Source organism: Podarcis cretensis (assembly GCF_951804945.1).
Source record: "Podarcis cretensis genome assembly, chromosome: Z".
Taxonomy (NCBI): Eukaryota; Metazoa; Chordata; class Lepidosauria; order Squamata; family Lacertidae; genus Podarcis; species Podarcis cretensis.
In genome coordinates, this window is record NC_137184.1 from 569,554 (window position 1) to 592,936 (window position 23,383).

At 45.1% G+C, this 23,383-nt stretch overlaps 1 protein-coding gene across 2 annotated transcripts in view; it reads right to left on the bottom strand.

Moving 5' to 3' along the window:
• Window positions 1-6,403: 6,403 nt before the first annotated feature.
• The window catches only part of LHX2 (LIM homeobox 2), a 58,582-nt gene continuing 41,602 nt past the window's right edge, over window positions 6,404-23,383 (bottom strand). For both annotated transcript variants that reach the window (XM_079962187.1, XM_079962186.1), the window contains exon 5: window positions 6,404-7,302. In XM_079962187.1, the coding sequence (XP_079818313.1) occupies window positions 7,015-7,302 (288 nt within the window). In that variant the 3' untranslated portion in view covers window positions 6,404-7,014. The remainder of the gene's footprint in view (window positions 7,303-23,383) is intronic.

Here is a 23,383-nt window from a genome sequence, read left to right on the forward strand (position 1 = left end):
CGACGTGGGGTGAGTGGTGCGGTGCTTTGAATCGATTGCTTTTTTCATGGAGTGAAGCCGCATTGCTGCTGCCAGAGAGCGCTGACTTTTTCCTGTGGACAATTTGATCTTGAAACAACTACCCGTGAGTAGAATGGAAAATTGGATTTTTAAACGTCTTAATTTGGCATCGAACGGGGGAGGTTTTAAACAGGAAGTCCGCCTCCCCTTTTTGTAAATAGACTAAAGCAAAGAGGTTGCAAGCTAAAGTCTTGGAAAGTCCTTTGTAAAGAATTAAATTTCCATCGGCTAAAATTGTTAAACCCCCCTTGGAAGCAGGAGAAGAGGGGGGAAATTTTAGATCGTCTAAGCCTGCAGGAGAGAGAGCGAAGAAAGATAAATTATCACCGTTTTGAACCTAGAAAAGGGCTGCCAATAAAAGTGACGTTTTGGGAAAGTTTATTGACTGTGAATAAAACCTATGTGGACAGATAGCTAAAGAAGAGAAATATATTGTTTCCATTGTTTCCTTCTGCGCTCAAAAAGGAGCAAAAGTAACTGAAAATTGAAACTAATTTTGTTGCTGGATCTGCGTTTAAAAGGTTTGATACAAATAGAAATTGTTTCCTCTAGAGGGAGTCTTTGAAACTGTTACAGGAGTGGATCTAGGGAATTTCCCAGCTGCAGAGATAAAAGACTGTGAGAATCAGGGATTGACCTTGAATGGGTAAGAATGTCGACAGAAGAAGTTTTAGTGACTGCTTTTTGTAAGATAAGTGCTTTATTGAATCAGCTTCATAAGAAGACAGATGTTATGATTATTAAAATTGATAATCTGGGACAACATGTGACTGACTTGGGACAAAAAGTGAACATCTATACAGAAACTACGACATGGCAAGTTGTGGAGAAGGCGAGGGAGGAAGTGGTTGTTGAACCTCAAGTAATACAAGTGAAGAGAGCCCCAGCCTTACAGAGGCAATTTGATGAATATAAGTTGTTGCCTTCTATGACTGAATTTAGAGAAAGTCAGATTTTGAGGATCGGAGCCTCGCTTGGACTGGAGAAGGAAAGATGGACAGATCCCCTTATACAGGGATGTTCTGGCTTTTGGGATTTGGATTTGGGTCAGGAGGAGATCGGAGTTGTGGGGGCCTCCAGCTTTGGAGGGATTTTGAAACATGTCCTGAAATATCTTTTGGACTTTAATTTTGACTACGGAGAATGGGCTGACCTGTCGAGAAGGAATAAAGACATTGTTAGGTTGGAGCTTCCCCGAGATCTCAGCACCAAAGGAAGGAAATTAAGAACAAGATCAGCAGAAGATAAAGTAAAGCGTATGTATAAATATGAAGAAGATCCGCAGAAGGGACATGGAGAAGAGTTAAGAGCCTCGGACAGAAGATCACCAGGTTGATGGACCATATGGAATTGACAGAAAGGACTGGCAGAATCCGAAACCAGGGAGAAGAGACGGTGGAAGAAGATTGGGGAAAAAAAGTTTAAAAGTTATTTATAGAAATATTGTAAAATTAATGAGTGTTAGAAAAATGTTGGAATGAAATTACATGGCTTTAGTAGAAATGATATAAGGAGTTAAGTACAAATAAGCTTTATGGTATTAATGGTAAGATAAGGTTAAAATAAATTAAGATAAGAATGGATTTGCTGAAATAATTAATAACTAGAATACAAAAAAGGGAGGTGTGAGGAGGTCGATGAAACAAGTAAATGAAAGACAAAGAAATGGAAAAATTGGATGTGTTTTTAACTGCTTTTGCTTTTATTTTTGTTTTGGATGTATTGTTTTTTTTGTTTGTTTTTGTGTATTGTAATGTATTGATTTGTTTTGCTTACATTTTCTTTTTCTTTCTTCTTCTTTCTGTAATCTTTAAACTTTTAATAAATATCATTTTTTTAATAAAAAGGAACGCACAACTAGCCAAGGAGAAAGGGAGGTGATCAACTGCTTCATGGCATTCAGTGGAGGCAGATGGGGAATCATCCAGCCACTGATCACAAGCTCTCCACTCTGTTTGCAGACAGCTCTGGTGAAGGAATGGGCAGAGCAATGGTCCCCTGGCTGGGCTCTCTTCGAAGAGGCTTGAAGGAACAACGTTAGTGGCGCAGGCAAGGGACGGTGCACAGCGTGAAGGAGGTGCCCATAAGCCCCACCTTGTGTGGTGCTGGACTAAGAGAAGAAAGGTGTCCCTGGCAGTAGGTACAATGGGCACAGATCTGGGTTCGAATCCAGTCAAACTTGTGAGCTCCCTGCCAGGCTGTGCTCCCCACCGTCCTATCTCAGCCTCAGTTTCCCCTGCTTGCAACGTAGTTTAGCAGCCTCCTTCCGAGAGCTTTTCGGTGAAGAAAGCAATCAGATCTATATTGTGCTTTATGTGCCAGCTCCCTCTGCTTGCTGCCTCCCCTGACAGCTCAATAACTGTATATGCTCATAATCTTAACACTTTCCTTCTACTTCACAGGGTTTCAAGATGAAGAGATAACTCAAGAGATAAACGGTCTGCAGTCCAGAGCAGTGGTTTTCAAAGCGGCTGGTACTGTTCCCTGGGGCATGACAGTGGGATTAGGGGAGGGAGGGCACGAAGGGGGAAGTGGGCAGCAGGGGGACACTGGACGTTGATCAAGTTTATCAGTTAATTGGATTAATTAAGTTAAATAAATTGGATTAATTAAGCTAAATAGTTTTAATTTGATTTTGAATTAATATGCAATTTATAATTGCAGTTCTGAATTTTATTGCTGTGTTATTTTCCTTAGTGGATCATGCAGACCCATTGTTTTTGTTCTTTTTTTATTGCACGTTTTGAGTGTTTATCTTGTATTTTTATGCTGTGAACCACTCTGAGATCTTCAGATGAAGAGTGGTATACAAGTTTAATACAGTGGTACCTTGGGTTAAGTACTTAATTCGTTTCGGAGGTCCGTTCTTAACCTGAAACTGTTCTTAACCTGAAGCACCACTTTAGCTAATGGGGCCTCCTGCTGCCGCCGCGCTGCTGGAGCACGATTTCTGTTCTCATCCTGAAGCAAAGTTCTTAACCTGAAGCACTATTTCTGGGTTAGCGGAGTCTGTAACCTGAAGCGTCTGTAACCCGAGGTACCACTGTATATAAAACAATAACAAACAATAATACAAACCACTATTATGACTAATGCATTTTATAGGGTAGGGTGGGTGGCACTGGAGATGAGTTTATGGAACCAAGGGGGCAGTGGCCCCCCAAAAAAGGTTTTGGAAAGCACTGCCTTAAAACGTGAAGCAAAACAACACCCCCCCCCCCCATACTCCACTGGGCTCTGGTCAAGCATGCAACATGCACAGCTCTGCCCCCACCCTCAGTGGAAGGGAATGGGGGGGGGGGAAGGCTGCTAAGGGGAAATGGCCAAAGGAACTTCCATTGCTGCCCCAAGCCCACTCCTGCCTGGAACCTGCCACCTGAGGCAGCCATGCCACTTTGACCAACAGTAGGGACGGTCCTGTGAGGCGTGCTAGCAGGGAGGACATAGCAGGCTCCGGTTCCATTATTCCCCTCTTGTGGAGATGGCTCCCCTCTGCTCTCCCCCGCAGCCCATGTTGTTTTCACCTGCAAGACTCATGATGTGTTGCCAGGGACGGTCTCAGTGATGCAAGCCCAAGGTGTTGTTGCAGCAGTCAGCTGGCTGGCTGGGAAAGCCTTGGGGGCAGCAGCAGCGTCAGAATATTTCTGGAGCTGGCCACCTCGAGGGAGGAAGAGCAATATGGAAAAGAGCCAGGGAAACACGCCGTGAGGCAGAGAGCAGGTGGCACTAATATGGGGAGGGAGCACTGAAGACTGTACGACTGTTTAGAAATCAGACTGGGCGCAAAGGGGAGGCGGTTGAAGAGAAAGCCTGGAAGGGGGCCGGGAGCAGGACTCAGTTCTCTGGCTTTTTGTTCTCTTTAACCACCAGGGCCAACCCAAGACATCTTGCTGCCCGAGGCACAGGACAAGATGGTGCCTCCTCCACCACCACCCGCCACTTACCAGGCTGGCAATCAAATCCTTCTTGAACGCTAGCAGAAGCATCCTCCACCCCACCTGAAGAGGCCAGCTTAGGGGGCGCCAGGCAGACCATGCGATGGCACTCACAGCTCCCTCTGGTCCTGGCTGCCCCATATCAGCTTTCGGCTGTGGCAGCTGCCACCCTCTGCCTCATGGTAGGGCCGTTCCTTCCCGCGGAGGTGATTTCTCTCCCAGGGAAACCACAGAGCTGCTCTTCCTTCTGCCTACCAATGAAGATCCACCTCCATCCATTGCTGATGGGATGCTGAGTGCTGAACAGGATGTGGAAATAGTCCTTTCTGTCCAAAGGGATGTTCAGCATGCAGGTACATGGGCTGGCCAGAAGCCTGGGGAAGTAAGGCCACCCCTCCCCACACATTGAAGCCCCTAGGATGCCACTTTGAACAATCACAGCATCCCCCAAATAATTCTGGGAACTGTCATTTGTTTGGTGCTGACAGCTGCTGAGAGACCCCCCGTTCCCCTCACAGAGCTACAATTCCCAGAGTGCTTTTAACAATCACACCCTCTTCCCAGAGGAACTCTGGGAACCATGGCTCTGTGAAGGGAAGGGGGGGCTCCTAACAACTCTCAGTTCCCATAATGCTTTGGGAAACCATAGCTGCTTAAATTGGCATCACAAGGATTTAAAGGTGTGGTTTGAATGTGGCCTGACTCTGCCCAGAATGGAGGGAGAACTGCAGGGCAGCGGCGGCAGGTGATTGGCGTGGCAGGAGAGGATGGAGAGTGTAAGTGGGAAAGTTCAAGGACAACCAAAAAAACATTTCAGCGTAGAATGGTAGTATCCATGCCTCTCTTCAAGGGCCTTGGCTAAAAGTGGCCAAGAGACTGATGTGGATGAATTGGAAAAAACAAAGATAGGATGATACCCTTTAATCAACAGGCACAGACTTTGCTTGCATAATATTTGGAAGGACTTTATATAAAAAAGTAGTTGGCTGTTAACATTTGCATAAGTATTAGGATAATAACACTATACCAATTTATATAAGACTGTATGGGAATATCGTATATTGCATTTTTGCACACACACTTTTCAATATGTATGTTTGTTGTTCTCCCCTCCCTCTTTTCCTTCTTTTTTCTGTATCACTTAATTTCTTTTAATTGGAATCACTTTAATAAAATATAAATAAAAAAAAGAGCCTTGGCTATTCTTCTACAGATCTCAACGACACATGGTTTTGAACAGGGATTTTCAGCTCTGACAAATGTGAAATATCAGAAAAGAGAAAGGCTTCTTTGTGTTGATGAAGGGGGGAGAGTTAGACTAAATATACCCCTCCTCACAAGTGTTGTTTTGGGGATTAAAGAAGGAGGGGAGAGCCATGCAGCCCACCTTCAGCTTCTGGGAGAGAAAGTGGGATATAAATGCAACTAATAAATAATAAGCGGAGAATAGCGAAGGATGAGCAATGTGCATAAAGAGTGGAGGCATTCAGTCAGTGATCCTTGGCATGGCAAAAGGGATGACCATCTGGGAAATGGTGCAGGGGGCGTGTGGAGGTACACAGGAACCTGACTCAAACAGAGTTGGGACATTGGTCCATCTAGCTCAGAAGCACAGTCACCATCATTCCTGACCCCATTGGCCATGGGAGATGGAGTCCAGCAACATCTGGAGGGCACCCATAGGCATGGTTCAGCCTTGCAACTTTCTCTGCATGGCAGGCAAAAATTATTTCCTCATCCAAACGCCTTTCCCATTGGGGAGAACTGACCTATTTACTGAACTTGGCTCATGCCCCTGCCATGTTTATTCGGGGGGTGTATGTGAAAAGGTCGTGTGTCTGAACAGAATAAGAGCCCTGCTTGTTCAGGCCCATGTCCCATCCAGTCCAGCATCTTGTTCTCACAGTGTCCAACCAGATGCCCTAATGGGCAACCATCGGGAAGGATCTGACCACAAAAGCCCTCTCCTCTTCTGTGGTTTCCAGCAACTAGTGTTCAGAAGCATCACTGCCTCTGACAGTGGAGGTATCTCCACACAGCCATCTTGGCTGTATTTTGAAAGTCAGAGGCCATTTGATGGACCATCATCAAGGCTGTTATATACTCCTCCATTTAGCCACCATGTTGGTCTTGCCAATGGGAGGTCTTGAAAGGGATCCATCCTTCCTCTACTCCTCCCTCCCTGCCAACCTACAGGCATTTGTACACACACACACACACACACACTCGTACACATGTAGCCTTTGCCAGCCTGATGCCCTCCAGATGTTTTGAACTACAACTGCCAGGCTGATGAGAGTTGAAATCCAAAACATCTGGAGGACACCATGTTATGGAAGGCTCCCTTAATGGACCCGGCATCTCAGGCAGGGGCTCCTGGTATTCACAACAGTAACCAACATGAACCATTTTCCTTTAAGTGGTTTTATTACTGGTTAGATTTTTACAAATTCTGATAGCTGAACAGACTTTTCACTTTTAAAATTCTAAAACATCAGAACAATCAATGAAGGGCTTAGGACTAATTCAAAGTAACAAAACTCTTATTAACATTTTTTTTCATTTATTTTTTCTTCTTCTTCTTTGTGTTTGTTTGTTCTTTGCCCTGGTCATAAATACACAGAGAGGAAAAAAGGAGATGGGCGTGGGTGGGGGGCATGGGTGTGATCCAAAGGATGGGAGAACAGTATATAAGGCACATGGCAGTCTTTGAAAATTACAGAAGCTTTAGCCAACTTAAATTAATTGCTGTTTCCCTCGCCCAGTCCACAAAACTGTACATTGACACAAATGTTGTGTGGCAAGTTGCTCTTCCAAGTGACTCCTCCGTCCGCCCTGTGACTGTCACACTAGACCGAACCGTGCTGCTGTTCTCCTTCTCCTCAGAAATACCCTACGCTGTGGCTAGCCCAGCTGTGAGAAAGTCTCTAGTAAAAATACGCTTGGAACTCAACTAAGAGTAATTTCTTTTTCAAAGGAAAAAAAGAAGAAGGGAGGGATGAAGGAAGGGAGAGAGTCATCAGAAAAGATTTGTGAGCGTTGTCTGTGAAGGGCTCCGAGATTCGTGGACCTCCAAGCCCCCGGGCACCGAGGTCAAGACCGAGGTGACTGATGGCATACTGGGGTTTGTCAAGTCCGTTAAGGTAGTGGGGGTGCTGGACGGGCTCATGGAGGTGTTGGAGATTTCGGAAGCAGGGCCCGAAGGCGTTCCGGCCTGGAGGGTTGAGTCAGATGTCTTGTCCACCCCTGTGTTCTCTTGGCGTAAGAGGTTCCGTCTGAATTTAGCACGTGCATTTTGGAACCAGACCTACAACCAGTCAACAGGAGGGTGGGGGTGAAGGGGGAGAGAGAGAGGGTGGGGGGACTATCAGTGGGTGGTTTCATTTCAAAGCCCCAATTGGCAAGCATGAAAAATATACATTTACAATGCGGAATGGATATTTTGAGCAACAACTGAAGCATTTTCAAAACAAGACGAAATAAATTATTGAAATATATATTCAGTTATTATTCCTTGCAATTTGTAATATTTCACTACCATGTGCTCTTGTTAAGCATCAACATTGTGGAACAACTTGCCCCTACCATGCTTCTCTTTTGCTGGCTGGAAAATACATTTTTATACAGGCAGACTTTTGCCTGCTAATTCTTACCTCTGGTGGTCATTTCTACCACTAATCTTTTCCACTGTCAGTTTTTAAATGCATCCCTAATGCTCTGCATTGTATGTATTTTTAATTTGGGGGGGCGAGACCCTAATTTTTAATACCTTTTAATTGTTTTGAAGTGTCACAAGCCATCCTGAATAGTGCATGGACGCCAGGAAGGCAGGATGAATTTTTAATAAAAAATAAATAGCTCAGAAAAATGATACGTTGTATCCAACTACATTTTACCCAGAGTAGACCCACTGAATTAAATGGGCATGACTAACTTAGGTCCATTCACTTCCATCAGTCTACTCTTCAGCAGAACTTAAGACAGAGACACCCAAACACCTTGCAACTGTATGTACAATAATAAATTAACGATAATTATAATAAAAATAGTAAGATTGTACGAGTTGGAAGGAGAAAATATCTTGGCCCCCCTGTGGGGAAAACTGCACATTGTGATTCAAGAACAAAAGTGCTCACAGTTTCACCTGGCTGACCAAAACTGCTTGTGTCCTTGTCTAAGCGCATTGATGCACAGGAGAAAACACGTTACTGATTGATTGGTTTTCATTATTGTGTTTAAATCTAAAGCCATGTTTCCTAGGAAACATAAGTACCTAAGAAGAGCCTGCCGGATCAGGCCGACGGCCCATCTAGTCCAGCATTCTGTCCCCCCCCCCCCCCCCCGTGCCCCATCAGATGCCCATTGTGGGGAAGTCATTGCTGGCTCCAGTTGAGAAGGCAGAGTGAAGTCATCATGGATAGCCCTCTCCTCCATGAATTTCCCTAATGCTTTCCCTCTAGCCATCCAGGCTAGAGGCCATGACCACTTCCTGTGGGAGCAAGTTCCATAGTACAAACAACCTCCATAGGTTTTGCCGTGACAGCTCAGCTCCACCAGGCCTCCTCTCCCCACAACTCTCCCCTGGAGGCGGCCCACCCTGTCAGGCTGCCTCAGTGGGAGAGATACGAAGCAGGAGACTCGTTCCACCTGCTTTGATGGAAGCCAAGGTCCACCAGGTACCTCCTGCCAGCTGATCAACACAAGAACAGTTTTGGCTTTCCTCTTCCCCCTTGCCCCTTCCCCCTTTTGTGTTGTATTTTTGTTTGTTTGTTTATTCGAATGTAAGCCTGTGGATAGGGAGTGTCTTGTTTTGATTTCATGTAAGCCACTCTGGGAGCCTTTTTGGCTGAAGGGCCCAGAACAAATGCTCTACGTAAAAAATAATCTCTTGCTTTCGCTGACCACAATCACATATTCAAGCAGAGAGCACAAGACAGGCTCAAAAGTCTCTTAAGCCTCATGCTTCAGGCCTTTTAAAAAAATGAAATGTGGATATACCACGCTTCATCCAAAGATCTCCGGGGGGTTCACAGCATAAAAACACAAGATGAAAACAGAAAATACATAAAAAGGAGAACAAGAACAGAACAAACCCATAACCCCTCCCTCCCACAAACCCATTTCAAAGGATATAGGATGTTGGTCAGCCAAAGGCCTGGCTGGAGAAAAACCTTTGCCCCTGGTGCCTAAGGGAGTATAATAATGCAGCCAGGCGGTCCTTCTTGGGAAGAGCATCCCATAAACAGGGAGCTACCACAGAAAATGATCGTTCTTGTATTGTCCCCCTCTAGACCTCTCATGGAGGAGGCACGTGAAGAAGGGCTTCAGGCGACCATCACAGGGTTCAGGGAGGTTCATATAGAGAGAAGCAGTCCTTGAAATATTGAGGTCATGTATTATTTCTACTATTATTATTATTTTTAGATTTATGGTACATGCAGGCTTCAAGGAAGTCATGTTTTAAAACGAGTAAGTTGCTTATTTATCAGAGGGAAGGAAAAGGAAGCTGGGAAAAGACTTTCACATTTGGCTGCCCAAGGTACACAATCCTGGGGGTGTTCTGTTCATTCACAACTCTGTCTCTTCTGAGTCAGCCTTAAAGTAAGAAACAAAACAATAGGGGAGGTCTGGGTTTCTGGGTGTGGCCCACTTTGTGGAAGGAAGACAAAGAGAGATGTGCTAGTCACCCTGATTAACGACATGTAGGGGAAATCATGCAAAGCTTTATGGGGGTAAAACATCCCCCCCCCCCACACACACACGTCAGGCTGATAAAGATGGGTTTATGGCAGGAACATATCCAACACCCATTTCATTTCTGAAAAATTGCAATCGTTTGATTGGGAAGAATACTTAGATTCCCCCTTCTTAGTCCTCCAATGGGCTCCTTCTAGCAGTCCATTGTTGTTGTTGTTGTTGTTGTTACCACGTCTCTTTCCCTGATGGGACTCAAGGTAGCTTACAGATAAAAATGAAACTGTTTAATGAAATTGTTTAAAAAAAGTAAAAATGGTTAGAACTACATACATACATAAAATCTATTAAAACTATAGAAATAATTGCAATAAAAACAGCACAGCACCAGCCCTTTCATTAAAGCAGTCAGTTCCCAAAAGCCTGTTAAAATGAAACAGTCTTCACTTCCTGGCGGAAGGACAGCAAGGAGGGAGCCAATCTGGCTTCTCTAGGGAAGGATTTCCAAGGTCGGGGGCAGCATCCGAGAAGGTCCTCTACCATGTCACTCCCAAAGCATGCCTGCGAGGGTGGCAGGAGCGAGAGAAGGACCTCCCTGAAGATCTCAGAGAACAGGCCACTTCATATGAGGGAATGCAGTCTTTCATATACAGACTTCCATGTAGCACAAAGAACTGCACTAAAGACGAGACATGGAATAAATATTTATTTAGCTCAGCATTACCCTACATGGGGCTACCTTTGAAGGTGACCAGGAAACTACAACTAATCCAGAATGAGGCAGCTAGACTGGTGACTGGGAGCGCCCGCCGAGACCACATAACACCGGTCTTGAAAGACCTACATTGGCTCCCAGTACATTTCTGAGCACAATTCAAAGGGTTGGTGCTGACCTTGAAAGCCCTAAACAGCCTTGGACCAGTAGACCTGAAGGAGCGTCTCCACTCCCATCGTTCTGCCCGGACACTGAGGTCCAGCTCCGCAGTTCCCTCATTGCGAGAAGTGAAGTTACAGGGAAACAGGCAGAAGGTCTTCTCTGCAGAGCTGCCCTCCCTGTGGAATGCCCTCCCAAGTCAATGTCAAGGAAATAAACTTCTGTATAGGGAAGTTTTTAATGTTTAATGTTTTATTGTGCTTTTATTTGTGCTGGAAGCCGCCTAGAGCAGCGGGAGCCACTAAGTCAAATGGGCAGGGTATAAATACTAGAATTATTATTGTTGTTATTATCCCCTTATGGAGGCCCAGTTCTTGTTGACCAAAATTTCAAGTGATGAACTTGTGAACCAACCCTAAGTAGTGTTGGGTCAAACTAAGCCAGAGGCTCCATTCCTGCTGGTGTCCTTCCACTGATTCCATGTAAGTTTCAGCTTTGTAAACTTACTCACTTCCTCACCCTCCCAAAACCCAGATACTTCAGCATCCTGGAAGCTTCCTGGCAGGTCAGGAAAAAGTTGGATTTCGGCTGCTCAAAGGTTGCATTCATTTTTATTACAAATATCCCACCTTTTCCCCAGACCAGGGCTCATGGCTGCTTATGCAAATTAAAAACAACACAGACAAAATACAAAAAGCTAAAAACATATAAATGATAACTATCAAAAAGTGTTTAAACTCTAACAGAATTAAAACAATATAAAAAAAATATTGAAATACAGATACTAAAAACAGCACGGCACTATTAAAAGCCATTTCCTTAAAAGGCAGTCGGTTCTGAAAAGCCTGTCAGAATAAAGCAGTCTTCGGTCGTCGGTGGAAGGACAGCAAGGAGGGAGCCCGTTTGGACATAACTGGATGTGACGCCATTAGCAGAATTAGCTTGACAAATTGCTTCGCCAACTAAGAGCAGCCACTCAGCACCAGCCACAGAATCAAGAAAGAGCTGTCAGTCTGTCAGTCCTTTCCGTTTCCAGGCCCTAAGTTCCCAAGGAGTTCTGGCTCCAAGCTGCTCTTCACGCAGTAGCTCTGAGCTCACAAAAGCCCCATTCCCACTCAGTGAGAACTTCTGGACATCACTCTGACCACTTAATAATAATTGTGTTCATCAATAAAGCTGGGACGGAAGGTTTTTTCAAGGAGACAAAAGTAGCTGGATCAGTGTTTCAAAAGTTCTGGCACAGTGGCATAGTGTGGGTTGCTAGCACCCAGGGCAAGGCAAGTATTGAGCCCCCTAACCCACAAACCATTGGCACTCCTTGACTGCCTCCCTCCAGTCCAGTATCGAACCCCTTACCCCCCCCCACCCCCAAGCACATGTATTTTAAGAAAATACTGATGTTATTGAAGTAAAATGCATTAAATGCTAGTATATTAAAAGTGATTTAGAATCACCTGCTTTTAATTTTTTTGCAAATTTTTAAATACTGGTATTGAAATCTACATTGAAATCTCTCTCAGTTGACAGTATTGCTATGTTACTCAGTCTTTCTTGGCTCATTGTAGATCTCTGATACGTTTTGATTAAGTTTTGAGGAACTTCTTTAACAACTGGCAGTTGTAACAGTGATAGTTAAAAAGATTCTTAATGTCACAACAAGTTAGTCAAGCTTTCACTTGTACACCCACTAAAGTAAATCTAAAGCTGTCCAGTTAGTAATCTTCCTTATACAAGACAATGCGGTGCCAAAGGCAATTTAGGAAAGTTTTTAATGTTTGATGTTTTATCATGCTTTTACTGTTCTGCTGGGAGCCACCCAGAGTGGCTGGGGAAACCCAGCCAGATCGGCGGGGTATAAATAAAATTATTATTATTATTATTATTATTATTATTATTATTATTATTATTACTTTCCCAGCAATCATAGCTGCAGCATTAAACTCTGTATACTTAGCACATGCGTGCTGAATTTGTTCAATGATAAAATCATCTTTTTCAGGTTCCAACAATGTCTGGATTTGCAAGAAAGCAAATTGTTGGTAAAGCATATTCATCTGTATTGTACATTTTGTGATTTCTGCCTTATGCCAATTACCACAGCAGGGGCAAAGCTGGGGCTACACAGATGCACCAGCAGAACCAGTCTAGTCCTTCCACACAATCCTGCCTCACCGCTGCCTTTTTTCTGCAGAAGCTGCTGTTGGGAGGGTGGCAGCACAGCAGTGCTCCACTGGACTCCTGCAAAACCATTTTGGGCACAGATGTATTTGCATACCCCAAAAGTGTCCTCTCTTCTGTTTCCTCATACCTGTGAAAGCTATCCAGGCACCTGAAATAGAGGGCCTTTAACTACCACAGCAAGAACCTGTCAACCAAAACTGGCACATATCCAACAGCAAAACACCATTAATACGCTTCTAAATGAGATCTGGTTAGCCTCAATTACCAAACCCACAATGAACAAAATATTTATTCAAAGGCTGAAATGATGCCACAGCCTTTTATCCTCAAGGAAGAAGATTCCTATGTTGATTGCTAATCCTGCTGCATATTCTACAGCTATCAGTCACAGAATTAGCAATGGGAACAGAATGCCCAGGGTCTGGACCATAATAAATTACCGTATTTTTTGCTCTATAAGACTCACTTTTTCCCTCCTAAAAAGTAAGGGGAAATGTGTGTGCGTCTTATGGAGTGAATGCAGGCTGCGCAGCTATCCCAGAAGCCAGAACAGCAAGAGGGATTGCTGCTTTCGCTGCGCAGCGATCCCTCTTGTTGTTCTGGCTTCTGAGATTCAGAATATTTTTTTTCTTGTTTTCCTCCTCCAAAAACTAGGTGCGTCTTGTGGTCCGGTGCGTCTTATAGAGTGAAAAATACGGTACTATTTCTGCAGCAATGCTACCTTTAGACACATCTACCCCAAAGCATTTCATCCCCAACTGGTGGGGCAACTGTCTTAAGGCACAAAGGACGGCTGCAGAGCAGGGTCCCACCTTTAAGTAACAATATCGTTACTGAGATGTTCTACTAAACCCTGATGGTGCTTAAGCACGCTGAGGGAAATCCCATCATGTGATGAGATGCCAGGGTGCGCAAGTGAGTGGCAAAGTGGGCAGCTCACAGGCCCGTAGGCGAAAGCTCTCTTATTAGGGTGGTGGCAAAAAATGACACACATGCCAAGTGCGGTGGATAAAAGGCAATCACTCTCATCTTTTCCTGGCCTGAAACATGGGTGTAGCCAGGGGGGCAGGCAGGGGCAGCTGCCCCCACCTAAATCAATAAAAATGCATAGCTAAATGATGTTCTGCACACCCCCCCCCAACAAAAATCTTGGCTATGCCCCTGCCCAGAAACCAAATGCCTTGGAATGTAGCAAACACTTTCTACAAAAGACGAAGTGCTTCCCTGGTACCATAATGAGAAACTCTACGTTGTTCTGCGCCTTCAGACTTGGCAGGGGCATTCAGAGGAGCCCTGATCCAAGCATCTCTGGAGCCCTAGACAATCTGAAACACAATCTCCCCCAAACCACTTTTTGGAGGGGCCTGCAGGGCCTCAGAGGCCATCGCCTCTCCTTCCCCTGAAGATGCTGCGTCCAGCCCAGGGACTGACCTCAGCTGGAGTGCAAGAGCTTGCCTGGCCCCTGCGAATAGTGAGAGTGCTTCCCCAGCTGGGCTATGGTGGGAATGCCCCTGCTTAAAGCTTCAGCTGCCAAATGTGGGGCTCACTCACTCACTCACTCACTCACAGCCGCCTCTTGGGCTGAAAGGAGGGATGCTGACGTTTCCTTCTTCAGCAGTTGGGGACAAAAGGCAGGTCGCTCCAGGCTTGGCTGAGGCTTGGGGGTAGGGACGCATTTGTTGCCCAACTTGCACCCCTACAAATTTTGCACCTCGTGCAACCACCCCAGTGCCTCCACACACTACACCACTGGACAGGCCTGGAATGATCTGCAGTGAAGAGCACTGGGAGGTCTCAAACACGGTGCTCTGCCAGTGGGTTCCTGGTGCCAGAGCCTCCAAGGCCCTGTTTTGGCTTGCCAAAGGAAAGAGCTGCTGACCTGCCCCCTCACCTGGTGTAGCGCCATCCCTGTAGGTGCCCAGAATAGGATGCTGCGAGCTTGGAGCAAAGGTCAGGATTCAGCCCTGCTTAGACCTCCACTCAGAAGACCAAGGGGACCAGGACTCCTCAGCAGATCTCCCTCCAGCCACACTATCAGCAAAACCAGAGGAACTGTTGGATACTGACATCCCTGGCCCAGGACCAGAGGTCTTGATGCCTGGATTCATGGCCAGCTGTGAGACACCCACGCACCAGTTTGTCACCCCAGGACCATAGGAAGAAAAGAGGCTTCAAGCCAAGGCAGAGTGTCAGGGCTGCTGGCAAAGTGCCCGGCCAGAGCCTTCTTGGGGGAGGGTGGCAAGGACCTGCCTGAAACAGGACCTGGCTGAGAACCAGGCAGCGGTGGAGCCACAATGTTTGTTTAAGAAGGCAGTGTCCAATATAGACAGATGTTGGAAGTGTAATGCTGAGAAAGCGCAAGCACATGACACATCCCTTCTGGCCTGAGGTTGTTCTATTTGCCAATTTTGCATTGGCAAAACCCTTGATAATTGCAGGTGTACACTTTAAAATTATATTCCTGTGCTTATGTGGATTAACAGCAAGACAATAAGTGTGGACTTTGCAAGCCCTTATGGTTGCTAAGTGAGTTATACTTTGAGCCTGGAAGGACAGGTGCTCATCTTCTATTACACAATGACCTGAGGAATTAACTGCATTAATGCTGAATTTAAGATGCATGCACTTGTGGTTACTGTATCCGTAACATGAACAGTTGGTGGCTTTTTTTGTTGTTGTTTAAGTTAGTATTATCCGTATATTATTATTATTATCATTCAATTTACTCCATGTGATTGTAAAAAATCACCTAACAATTTACAAAAAGAACAATAAAATCATCAGGGAAGTCAGCTCTTTAAAATTTCCAAAAAATAAAATAAAATCAGCAATAAACTTGAAGATTAAAACATACATCAGCATCAGTATTATTAATAGTATTATTATAAGTTTCTTATTTCTCTTCCTTTCTTTGTCAAATCTGCAAATAAAAGAATTAATAATAAAAACTAAGCAGTGGAGCCTCCAGCTCCGATGCAAGTCTAGCAGGCTTCACCACTGACACAACAGCTCCCCTAGAGCCTCAGCTGCCAGCACAAAGCCTTCCTGGACTAGTAAAATGAACACCAGGTCACTTCAACAGTGCACAGAGTTTCTCACCAGGCCCTACAAAGTTTCTAAGCATATCCATGCAACTGATCATGCGGGTATTAGGCCACAAAAACCTATTCCACAATAATTCTGTTAAGTCTTTAAGGTGCTGTTTTTGCTGCCACAGCAAAAACCCCAGTAGCACGATGAATATTTTGACCCAATGTGCAGCAGCTGTGGGAAAGGCAGATTCCATGCTAGGGGTCTTCAGGAAAGGGACTGGAAATTAAACTGCCGATATCATAATGCCTTTATACAAATAGCTATTGTTCAGTTCTGGTCAGCTTGCCTCAAAGGAGACTGCAGAGTTTGAAAAGATTCAGGAAAGGTCAGCCTCAAGAAGTGAGACCCTATGAAGAACAGTTGCCATTTAGTTTCGAGAAAAAGCAAGGAAGAGGGGGAATGACGAAAGTGCATAAAATTACACACAATGCGGAGAAACCTTTTCCTACCCCTCTCATAAGACCAGGAGTTGGGGGCATCCAATCCAGCTGAATGATGGAAGATTCAAGACTTTTCATGCAGCACACAGTTTAGACTGAGGAACTCCCTCCCACAGGAGAAAGGGGTGGCCACCAGCAGTAACTACCCACAGCTACCAATCGCGATGGCTGTGTGCTGGCTCCAGTACCAGAGGGATGCAACTTGCCAGGAGGCACAAGAGGGTCCAGTGCTCTCGCACTCGCGCCCTGCCTTCGTGCTTTGCATAGCTGCCTGGCTGGCCACTGTGAGTAAGGAACAGGACGCTGAACTAACTCATCCAGCAGCCAGGCTGTTGTTCTATTTTATAACAAAATAAAAAAAATTCCTTCCAGTAGCACCTTAAAGACCAACTAAGTTAGTTCTTGGTATGAGCTTTCGTGTGCATGCACATTTCTTCAGATACACTGAAACAGAAGTCACCAGACTTTCTATTTTATAATTATCTTTCTATCTCACTTTTTCTTCAAGGAGCTCAAAGTGGCATACACAGTTCCTCCCTCTCCCCATTTTATCCTCACAACAACCCTGTTAGGCTGAGAGAGCAGGACTGACCCAAGGTCACCCAGTGAGTAGGGATTTGAACCTGGGTCTCACTCTCCCCAGTCCAACACTCTTACCACTACACCACACTGGCTCTCACCGTATGTCAATCACAGAATCATAAAATTGGAAGGGAGCGCAAGGGTGATCTAGCACAACCCCCTGCCATGCAGGAATCTTTCCGTCCTACCTGGAGCTTGAACCCACGAGTCTCATGTTCTACCAGCTGAGCTATCCCACAGGCATAAACAGAAGAGGCTGTACCAGATCAGAGCAAAGGTCTGCCTCTCCTGCAGCCCCGGCCTCAGGATGGGTTAGATGTGAGCATGTGGTCCAGCCAGTGCCGGATTTACGTATAAGCTAAACAAGCTATAGCTTAGGGCCCCACACTCTTGGGGGCCCCAAAAAAGTTTAAAGGGCAAAAAACCTGGATGTACATTTCCAAAATATAAGATAAAAAAACAAATAAAATGGCTTTAGATACCTGTTAGGTCCATAAATTACCATATAGCATATATTCAACACAAAAAGCAGCGGCAATTGTTGTTGGCAAAGGACAGCTGGACATATAAATGGCCCCATTACCTTCAGGAGCTGAGGGCCTCACCAAACCTAAATCTGGCCCTGGGTCCAGCACAAGGCAGGATGAGGGCTGGGTCAGGGTTCAGAGCAGGATAAAAGCTTCTGAGGGCCAGAGGCAGACAAAGGTCAGGATGGAAGCCAACACCCAAGCAGAGGGCGCAGGAGGCTGGAAGAATCATCTCAGAAAGGGTTTTATAGGGCCAGGTGCACCAGGATTGGCTCAGAGGTGGGGTCAGCTGACAGAATCTTGGTCAGACTGGCATGACAAGCTAGGGGGCGCACTTGGGGGCCGGAGTTCATTCCACCAGTATTGCAGCAGAAACAAGGAGATAGCAGCTGCCATTTTGCAATATTCTGAAAGAGCAAATTCCATAAACAAACTATTTCATTGGGTGATCCTGAATTCTTGTATTATGGGGAAAACAGGGTGGGGGGTGGAGAACCTTCTCTGTTAACTTGCCTCACATCATATGTCATTTTATAAATTTCTATCATGATTGATTCTCACCCCTTCAACATTTAAAAACTTCTCCCAATGCCTGGAGGTGAGAAATTCAAAGTCCTCCAGATGTTGTTAATAATAATAATAATAAAATAAAATAATAATAATAATAATAATAATAATAATAATAATAATAATAATAATAATAATTGATTATTTATACCCCGCCCATCTGGCTGGGTTTCCCCAGTCACTCTGGGCGGCTTCCAACAGAACACTAAAATACAATAACCTATTAAAAATTAAAAGCTTCCCTAAACAGGGCTGCCTTCAGATGTCTTCTAAAAGTCTGGTAGTTGTTCTTCTCTTTGACATCTGGTGGGAGGGCGTTCCACAGGGCGGGTGCCACCACTGAGAATGCCCTGTGCCTGGTTTCCTGTAACTTGGCTTCTCGCAATGAGGGAATCGCCAGAAGGTCCTTGGCGCTGGACCTCAGTGTCCAGGCTGAACCATGGAGGTGGAGACGCTCCATCAGATATACTGGACTGAGGGTGTTTAGGGCTTTAAAGGTCAGCACCAACACTTTGAATTGTGCTCGGAAACATACTGGGAGCCAATGTAGGTCTTTCAGGACCGGTGTTATATGGTCTCGGCGGCCGCTCCCAGTCACCAGTCCAGCTGCTGCATTCTGGATTAGTTGTTGGCCTACATCTCCATGGAAGTCAAGGTTCACGAACATCTGGAGGGCTACAAGTTAGCTACCCCTATTCATCCTCATTTGCGATATTCCCAGTATGGAGACATCCATTTGGAGAGCCTCACCATCCAGTAATGGATTTCGCAATCCTAAATAATTTTTGAGTCATTCACAGACTTGGCCACCCCTGACTCCAGATTGATTGGTTGGTTATTTAATTGTTTGTTTGCTTGTTTGTTTGTTTGTTTGTTTGTTAAGCATACCACCCTTCATCCATATGTGTAGATTTCACAACATAAAAATACAAGATTTAAATACAATATTAAAAAAAAACTCAAGGAAAAAAACAAAACAGTACCCCCACACATACCTCTTTCCACAAACCCATTTAAAAGTAGGATATTAATCAGCCAAAGACCTGGTTGAAGGGCAACGTTTTTGCCTGACACCTAAAGATGTGTAATAAAGGCAGCAGCCGAATGCCCCTGGGCAATGCATTTACGAATAAGTTCTATAGCCTCAATTTCTGATCCTCATATCTCATGACTTTTAGGTTTACTTATTGTGAAGGACTCTCTCAAAAGTTTTTCTGAGGACTCACTCGCTGCCTAGGTAGAAGTAGACCAGAAATACTGTATTGTTGGTGAACAGGCCAAGATTTGTCACATTTTATAACCATAGTGCTCTGGTTTATTTTGTAATCTCTCTTGACCTTTTGCCTGTTTCCCCTGCTTCCTTTTGTGCTTAATAAAATTCACAGTTAGACTAGCAAAGTCTGTGTAAAATGCCAGCTCCGGGAGTATGGAAATCCACACGTTCAAAGTTCTAAGATAAGAGTGCATAAAGCCAGGTTGTTGTTTTTTCTATTCTCACGGAGAAGCAGAGATGGAACGCTAGCCTTGCGCTCAGAGAAAATTGCAAGACATTGGATGGAGAGACAAGGCTCACAGATCCAGAAACCTTACATCTAATTTTTAATTGGACCTCTCTGGATGTCCCCCATTTTCTGGGACTGCAAGTGACCTAAAGAGGGTGGTGGTGACAGGAATGCATTGCAGAGCTGTTATGAAGCAGTGAGACCAGAAAGGGAGCTGGAGAGGCTCTCTTGAGCACCGCCCCCCCCCCCTTTTCTACACTACGAATGCCCGAATATTTGTGAGAATTATACTCCCCTTCCCACTGCAGAGAAGGAGTGCAGCAGAAGAGACAACAGCTGCAACTCTCCCTTAGAAATCTCGAACATTTAACAGTGACGGACATCACCTCTGGTAAGGAGCAGAAGCACAGAATGGGCAGGACAGTGAGGGGGTCTGGAGACAGTTGCACATGGCAGTTCATGGCAGACTCAGGACCACTCACACATTAAAGCTTTATGCAGTGTCAAAGTGCCGTCCCATATCCCAATTCCTGACAAATATTAATCCGGGCTACTAGTTCCACAGCTTTTTGATTTATGGGGTTTTCGGCAGAAACAGGGCTCCTCCCGACTTTTGCTTGCACAAAGTTCACATGGTGGTTAGATGGGAGGGGGGGGTCCAGGCTCTATTGAGGGCTCATTCTGTTTTGTTTATGAGGCATTTATAGGACAATGAGCTTCTGCCTGATTTGCTGGCAGGATTTTTTATCTTTAGTCATTCTTTCATTCCTCTTTTTTCAATGCAACCCCCCCCCCCCCCATCAAAAGTCCATGAATTATTATTATTTTGTTAGTGGTGAGTTTGCCTCACTGGGATAAACACTTAAAATCCTCAAACCTAAAATTTCCAGTTTGCATTTGAAACTCTCCTTCAAATATTGAAAGCCTGAAGGCCCCCCCCCCGGGTGAGGGGCAGATTGAATGGGGGAAATGATACACGACAGCATTATGATGAGGGTGTCCTTGTTCACATGATGTGCAAACATGAATGACGACAGAAGCTGCACCTCATCCACCGCACACTGATGTGCAGAAGCACCCAAACTCCCAAAGGGGCATCGGCTTGCATTATTAAAACAACAAACAACAAACAACATTTATTTACATATCTATGAAACTTATAGTGCTATTCATAAAACATATCAGAACAGATCACAACAATTATATGTAAAACCATGCAATAAAAACCTAATAACGTTTTTAAAATCCAAAATCAGCTAACTATTATGCAAATATATATTCTTCATTACGTGCATAAGCCTAACAGAATGTTAAAGTTTTCTGCAGGCATTTAAAAGGTTGGTGCAGAAGGCACCTACCAAATCTCTGTCGGCAGAGCAGTTCCGCAGGACTGGGGCAATGATTCTAATGGCTCAGTTTCTTGTTGTCAAATGAGCCTCACCAACTCAGGGGATTATGAACTGAGACCAACATATCATTATTTCAGAAAAACTCCCCATACAATTCTGGAGTCACAAACTATCAGAGGCTTAAATCCTTAAGTTAATACTGTCCGGGGTAGGGGGAGATACAGAACAACTTTTGTCCCCCTGAAATCTCCTTTCCGTTCACAAAAAAATCTGCATCTTCATTGGGAAATATATGAAAGAAAAGTGGACACCACAGAATTGCATGAAACAGAAATCCTCAAAGAGAAAATAATTGCCTTGGTGGTGTAATTTGTTTATTATTTCATATGTGTATCCTGTCTTTCTTTCTAGACAAGAAACAAGGAAGCAAAACAGGAGAGAATGAAGGAATAAGTCACAGCATCCACTATCCTGAAATTGTAAACACATTCTGCCCCATCTGACTACACATTTTGCCATGCACCCCTTGCAAACTGGCTGGTGTCCAAATAATACAAAATTCAGCATCCAAAGAATATCCACTGAGAAGGCCCCCTGCTCTGCTTAGGAACACCCCAGAGACATATGCCCATCACTGTCCAAAGAACATTTCAGGTAAAGGCAAGGCTGAAAGCTCAGGTCCAGGAAGTCATCTCCAGGTGATGGTTTGAAGCTACCTAAAACCATCACCTTGCTAAAGCCGAGAAGGTTCGGGAGTGGTCAGTGCCTCGGTTGGGTGGTCACATGGGAGCCACACCTGTACACTGCCTCGGGTTCCATGATGGAATAAAGTAGGATATAGAAGAAGCTAATAAGAAAGTGAATAAATAACATCTTGAAGTAAACTGGGTTTTTTGGGGAGATTTAATATGTTTTGTTTTGCATTATGATTTGCATTTAAATTCTTCTTTGCTGCACTTATCTGCTGAGCAATAACAGGACATTCTTATGACGCTTGGAATCAAAGGCTCTGTTGTTTGCAGGGACAATTTGTTTATTTACATTCATTTTCTCAATGAACTACATAAAGACATTTGGTGAAATGTTTGCCCCAAATCTTGTAATTTTTAGGCTTAACTTTGTTGCCTGGTGGTGCTCCTGGCCTTGAGAGAGACATGACACACAAAGATGTCTCCCTTAGAGCAGAAATGTCCAACCAGTAGATTGCAATCTACCAGTAGATCCCCGGCTGATCCTGGTAGATCGTGGGATCCTTATTGTGTACAAAAAGTTACGGGGGGAAAGCTCCACAACTCTGGGCAATCCACCCACCCCACGCACGCTCCTCCCCCCTCCAATGCCAATGGGTAGATCACTGCCAGTTTTTTAATACTGGGAGTAGATCACAGTCTCTTGGGAGCTGGACGTGCCCTGCCTTAGAGGACAGTTCTGCTGCCCCTCTGGATCATGCTTCATGGGTGGGGTGGGGTGGGGTGGGCCGGCCCTGTCTGGTGGGCCAGTGAGAGAACAGGATGCTGGACTAGACAGACCTTCTGTTGACCCAGCAGGAGTTCTTTTTATGTTCCTTTGAGAGAGGAAGCGAAGAATAACCTTACGGTTCAAATATGCTTCCCCTTTAATTGCCTCCCCCCTCTAAATTAAACAGTTTCCCAAAGGTGGAAGACTCTCTTTCACTGGAGATTTTGAAGCAGAGATTGGATGGCTACCCTGTGAAGGATTATTTATCTGTGATTCCTGTGTGTTGGGGTTAAATGTCCCTTGGGGATTCCTTCCCACTTGACAATTCTGTGATCTGGTGCTGAGCCTCTCCAAGCAAGGAAGGTGTTCCAGTTGCTGATCCTTCCGGTTATCCTTTCCTCCTTCATTTCCAGCTCTATACAGTGGTACCTTAGGATGCAAACAGGATCCGTTCCAGAGCCCCGTTCGCATCCTGAAGCGAACACAACCCGTGACTGTGCATCTGCGCATCCATGTGGCATCATTTTGAGCGTCTGCGCATGCATGAGCAGCGAAACCCGGAAGCAACACGTTCCGTTGCTTCTGGGTGGCCGTGGAGCGCAACCCGAAAACGCTCAACCTGAAGCTACTTCAACCCGAGGGTTGACTGTACTGCCATGTCCTTTTTGCTAAAGGTGACCATAAGGGCACGATGGACTTGCTATCAAGGGCTTTTGGCCATGGTGGCTCTGCTCTGCCTCCGCAGCCGGAAGCAGCCGTGCTTCTGAATACCAGCTGCTGGAAACTGGCACAGGAGAGGGAGAGTGACCTTGTTCTCAGGTCCTCCTTTCGGTTTCCCAGAGGCGCCTCTTTGGCCACTGTGAGAACTCGATGTAAGGACCCTCCCCAGATAGATAGGGCCCTCCCCAGATGCAGCCGGCTCTACTTAAGATATTGCAAGGACATCTGATTACTGGCTGCTTTATTGCCTTGTTTGTCAGGGAGACCCACATGCCTCCAAACTGGACCAATCAGAGCCCAGCCCCCCTTAAGGGCCGAAGCAGCCACGGAGCCTCTAGCCGAAACGTTCCCAGGCTTTCCTGCTGGAAAATCCCAAAACAATTACGTCCTGCCTCTGATAG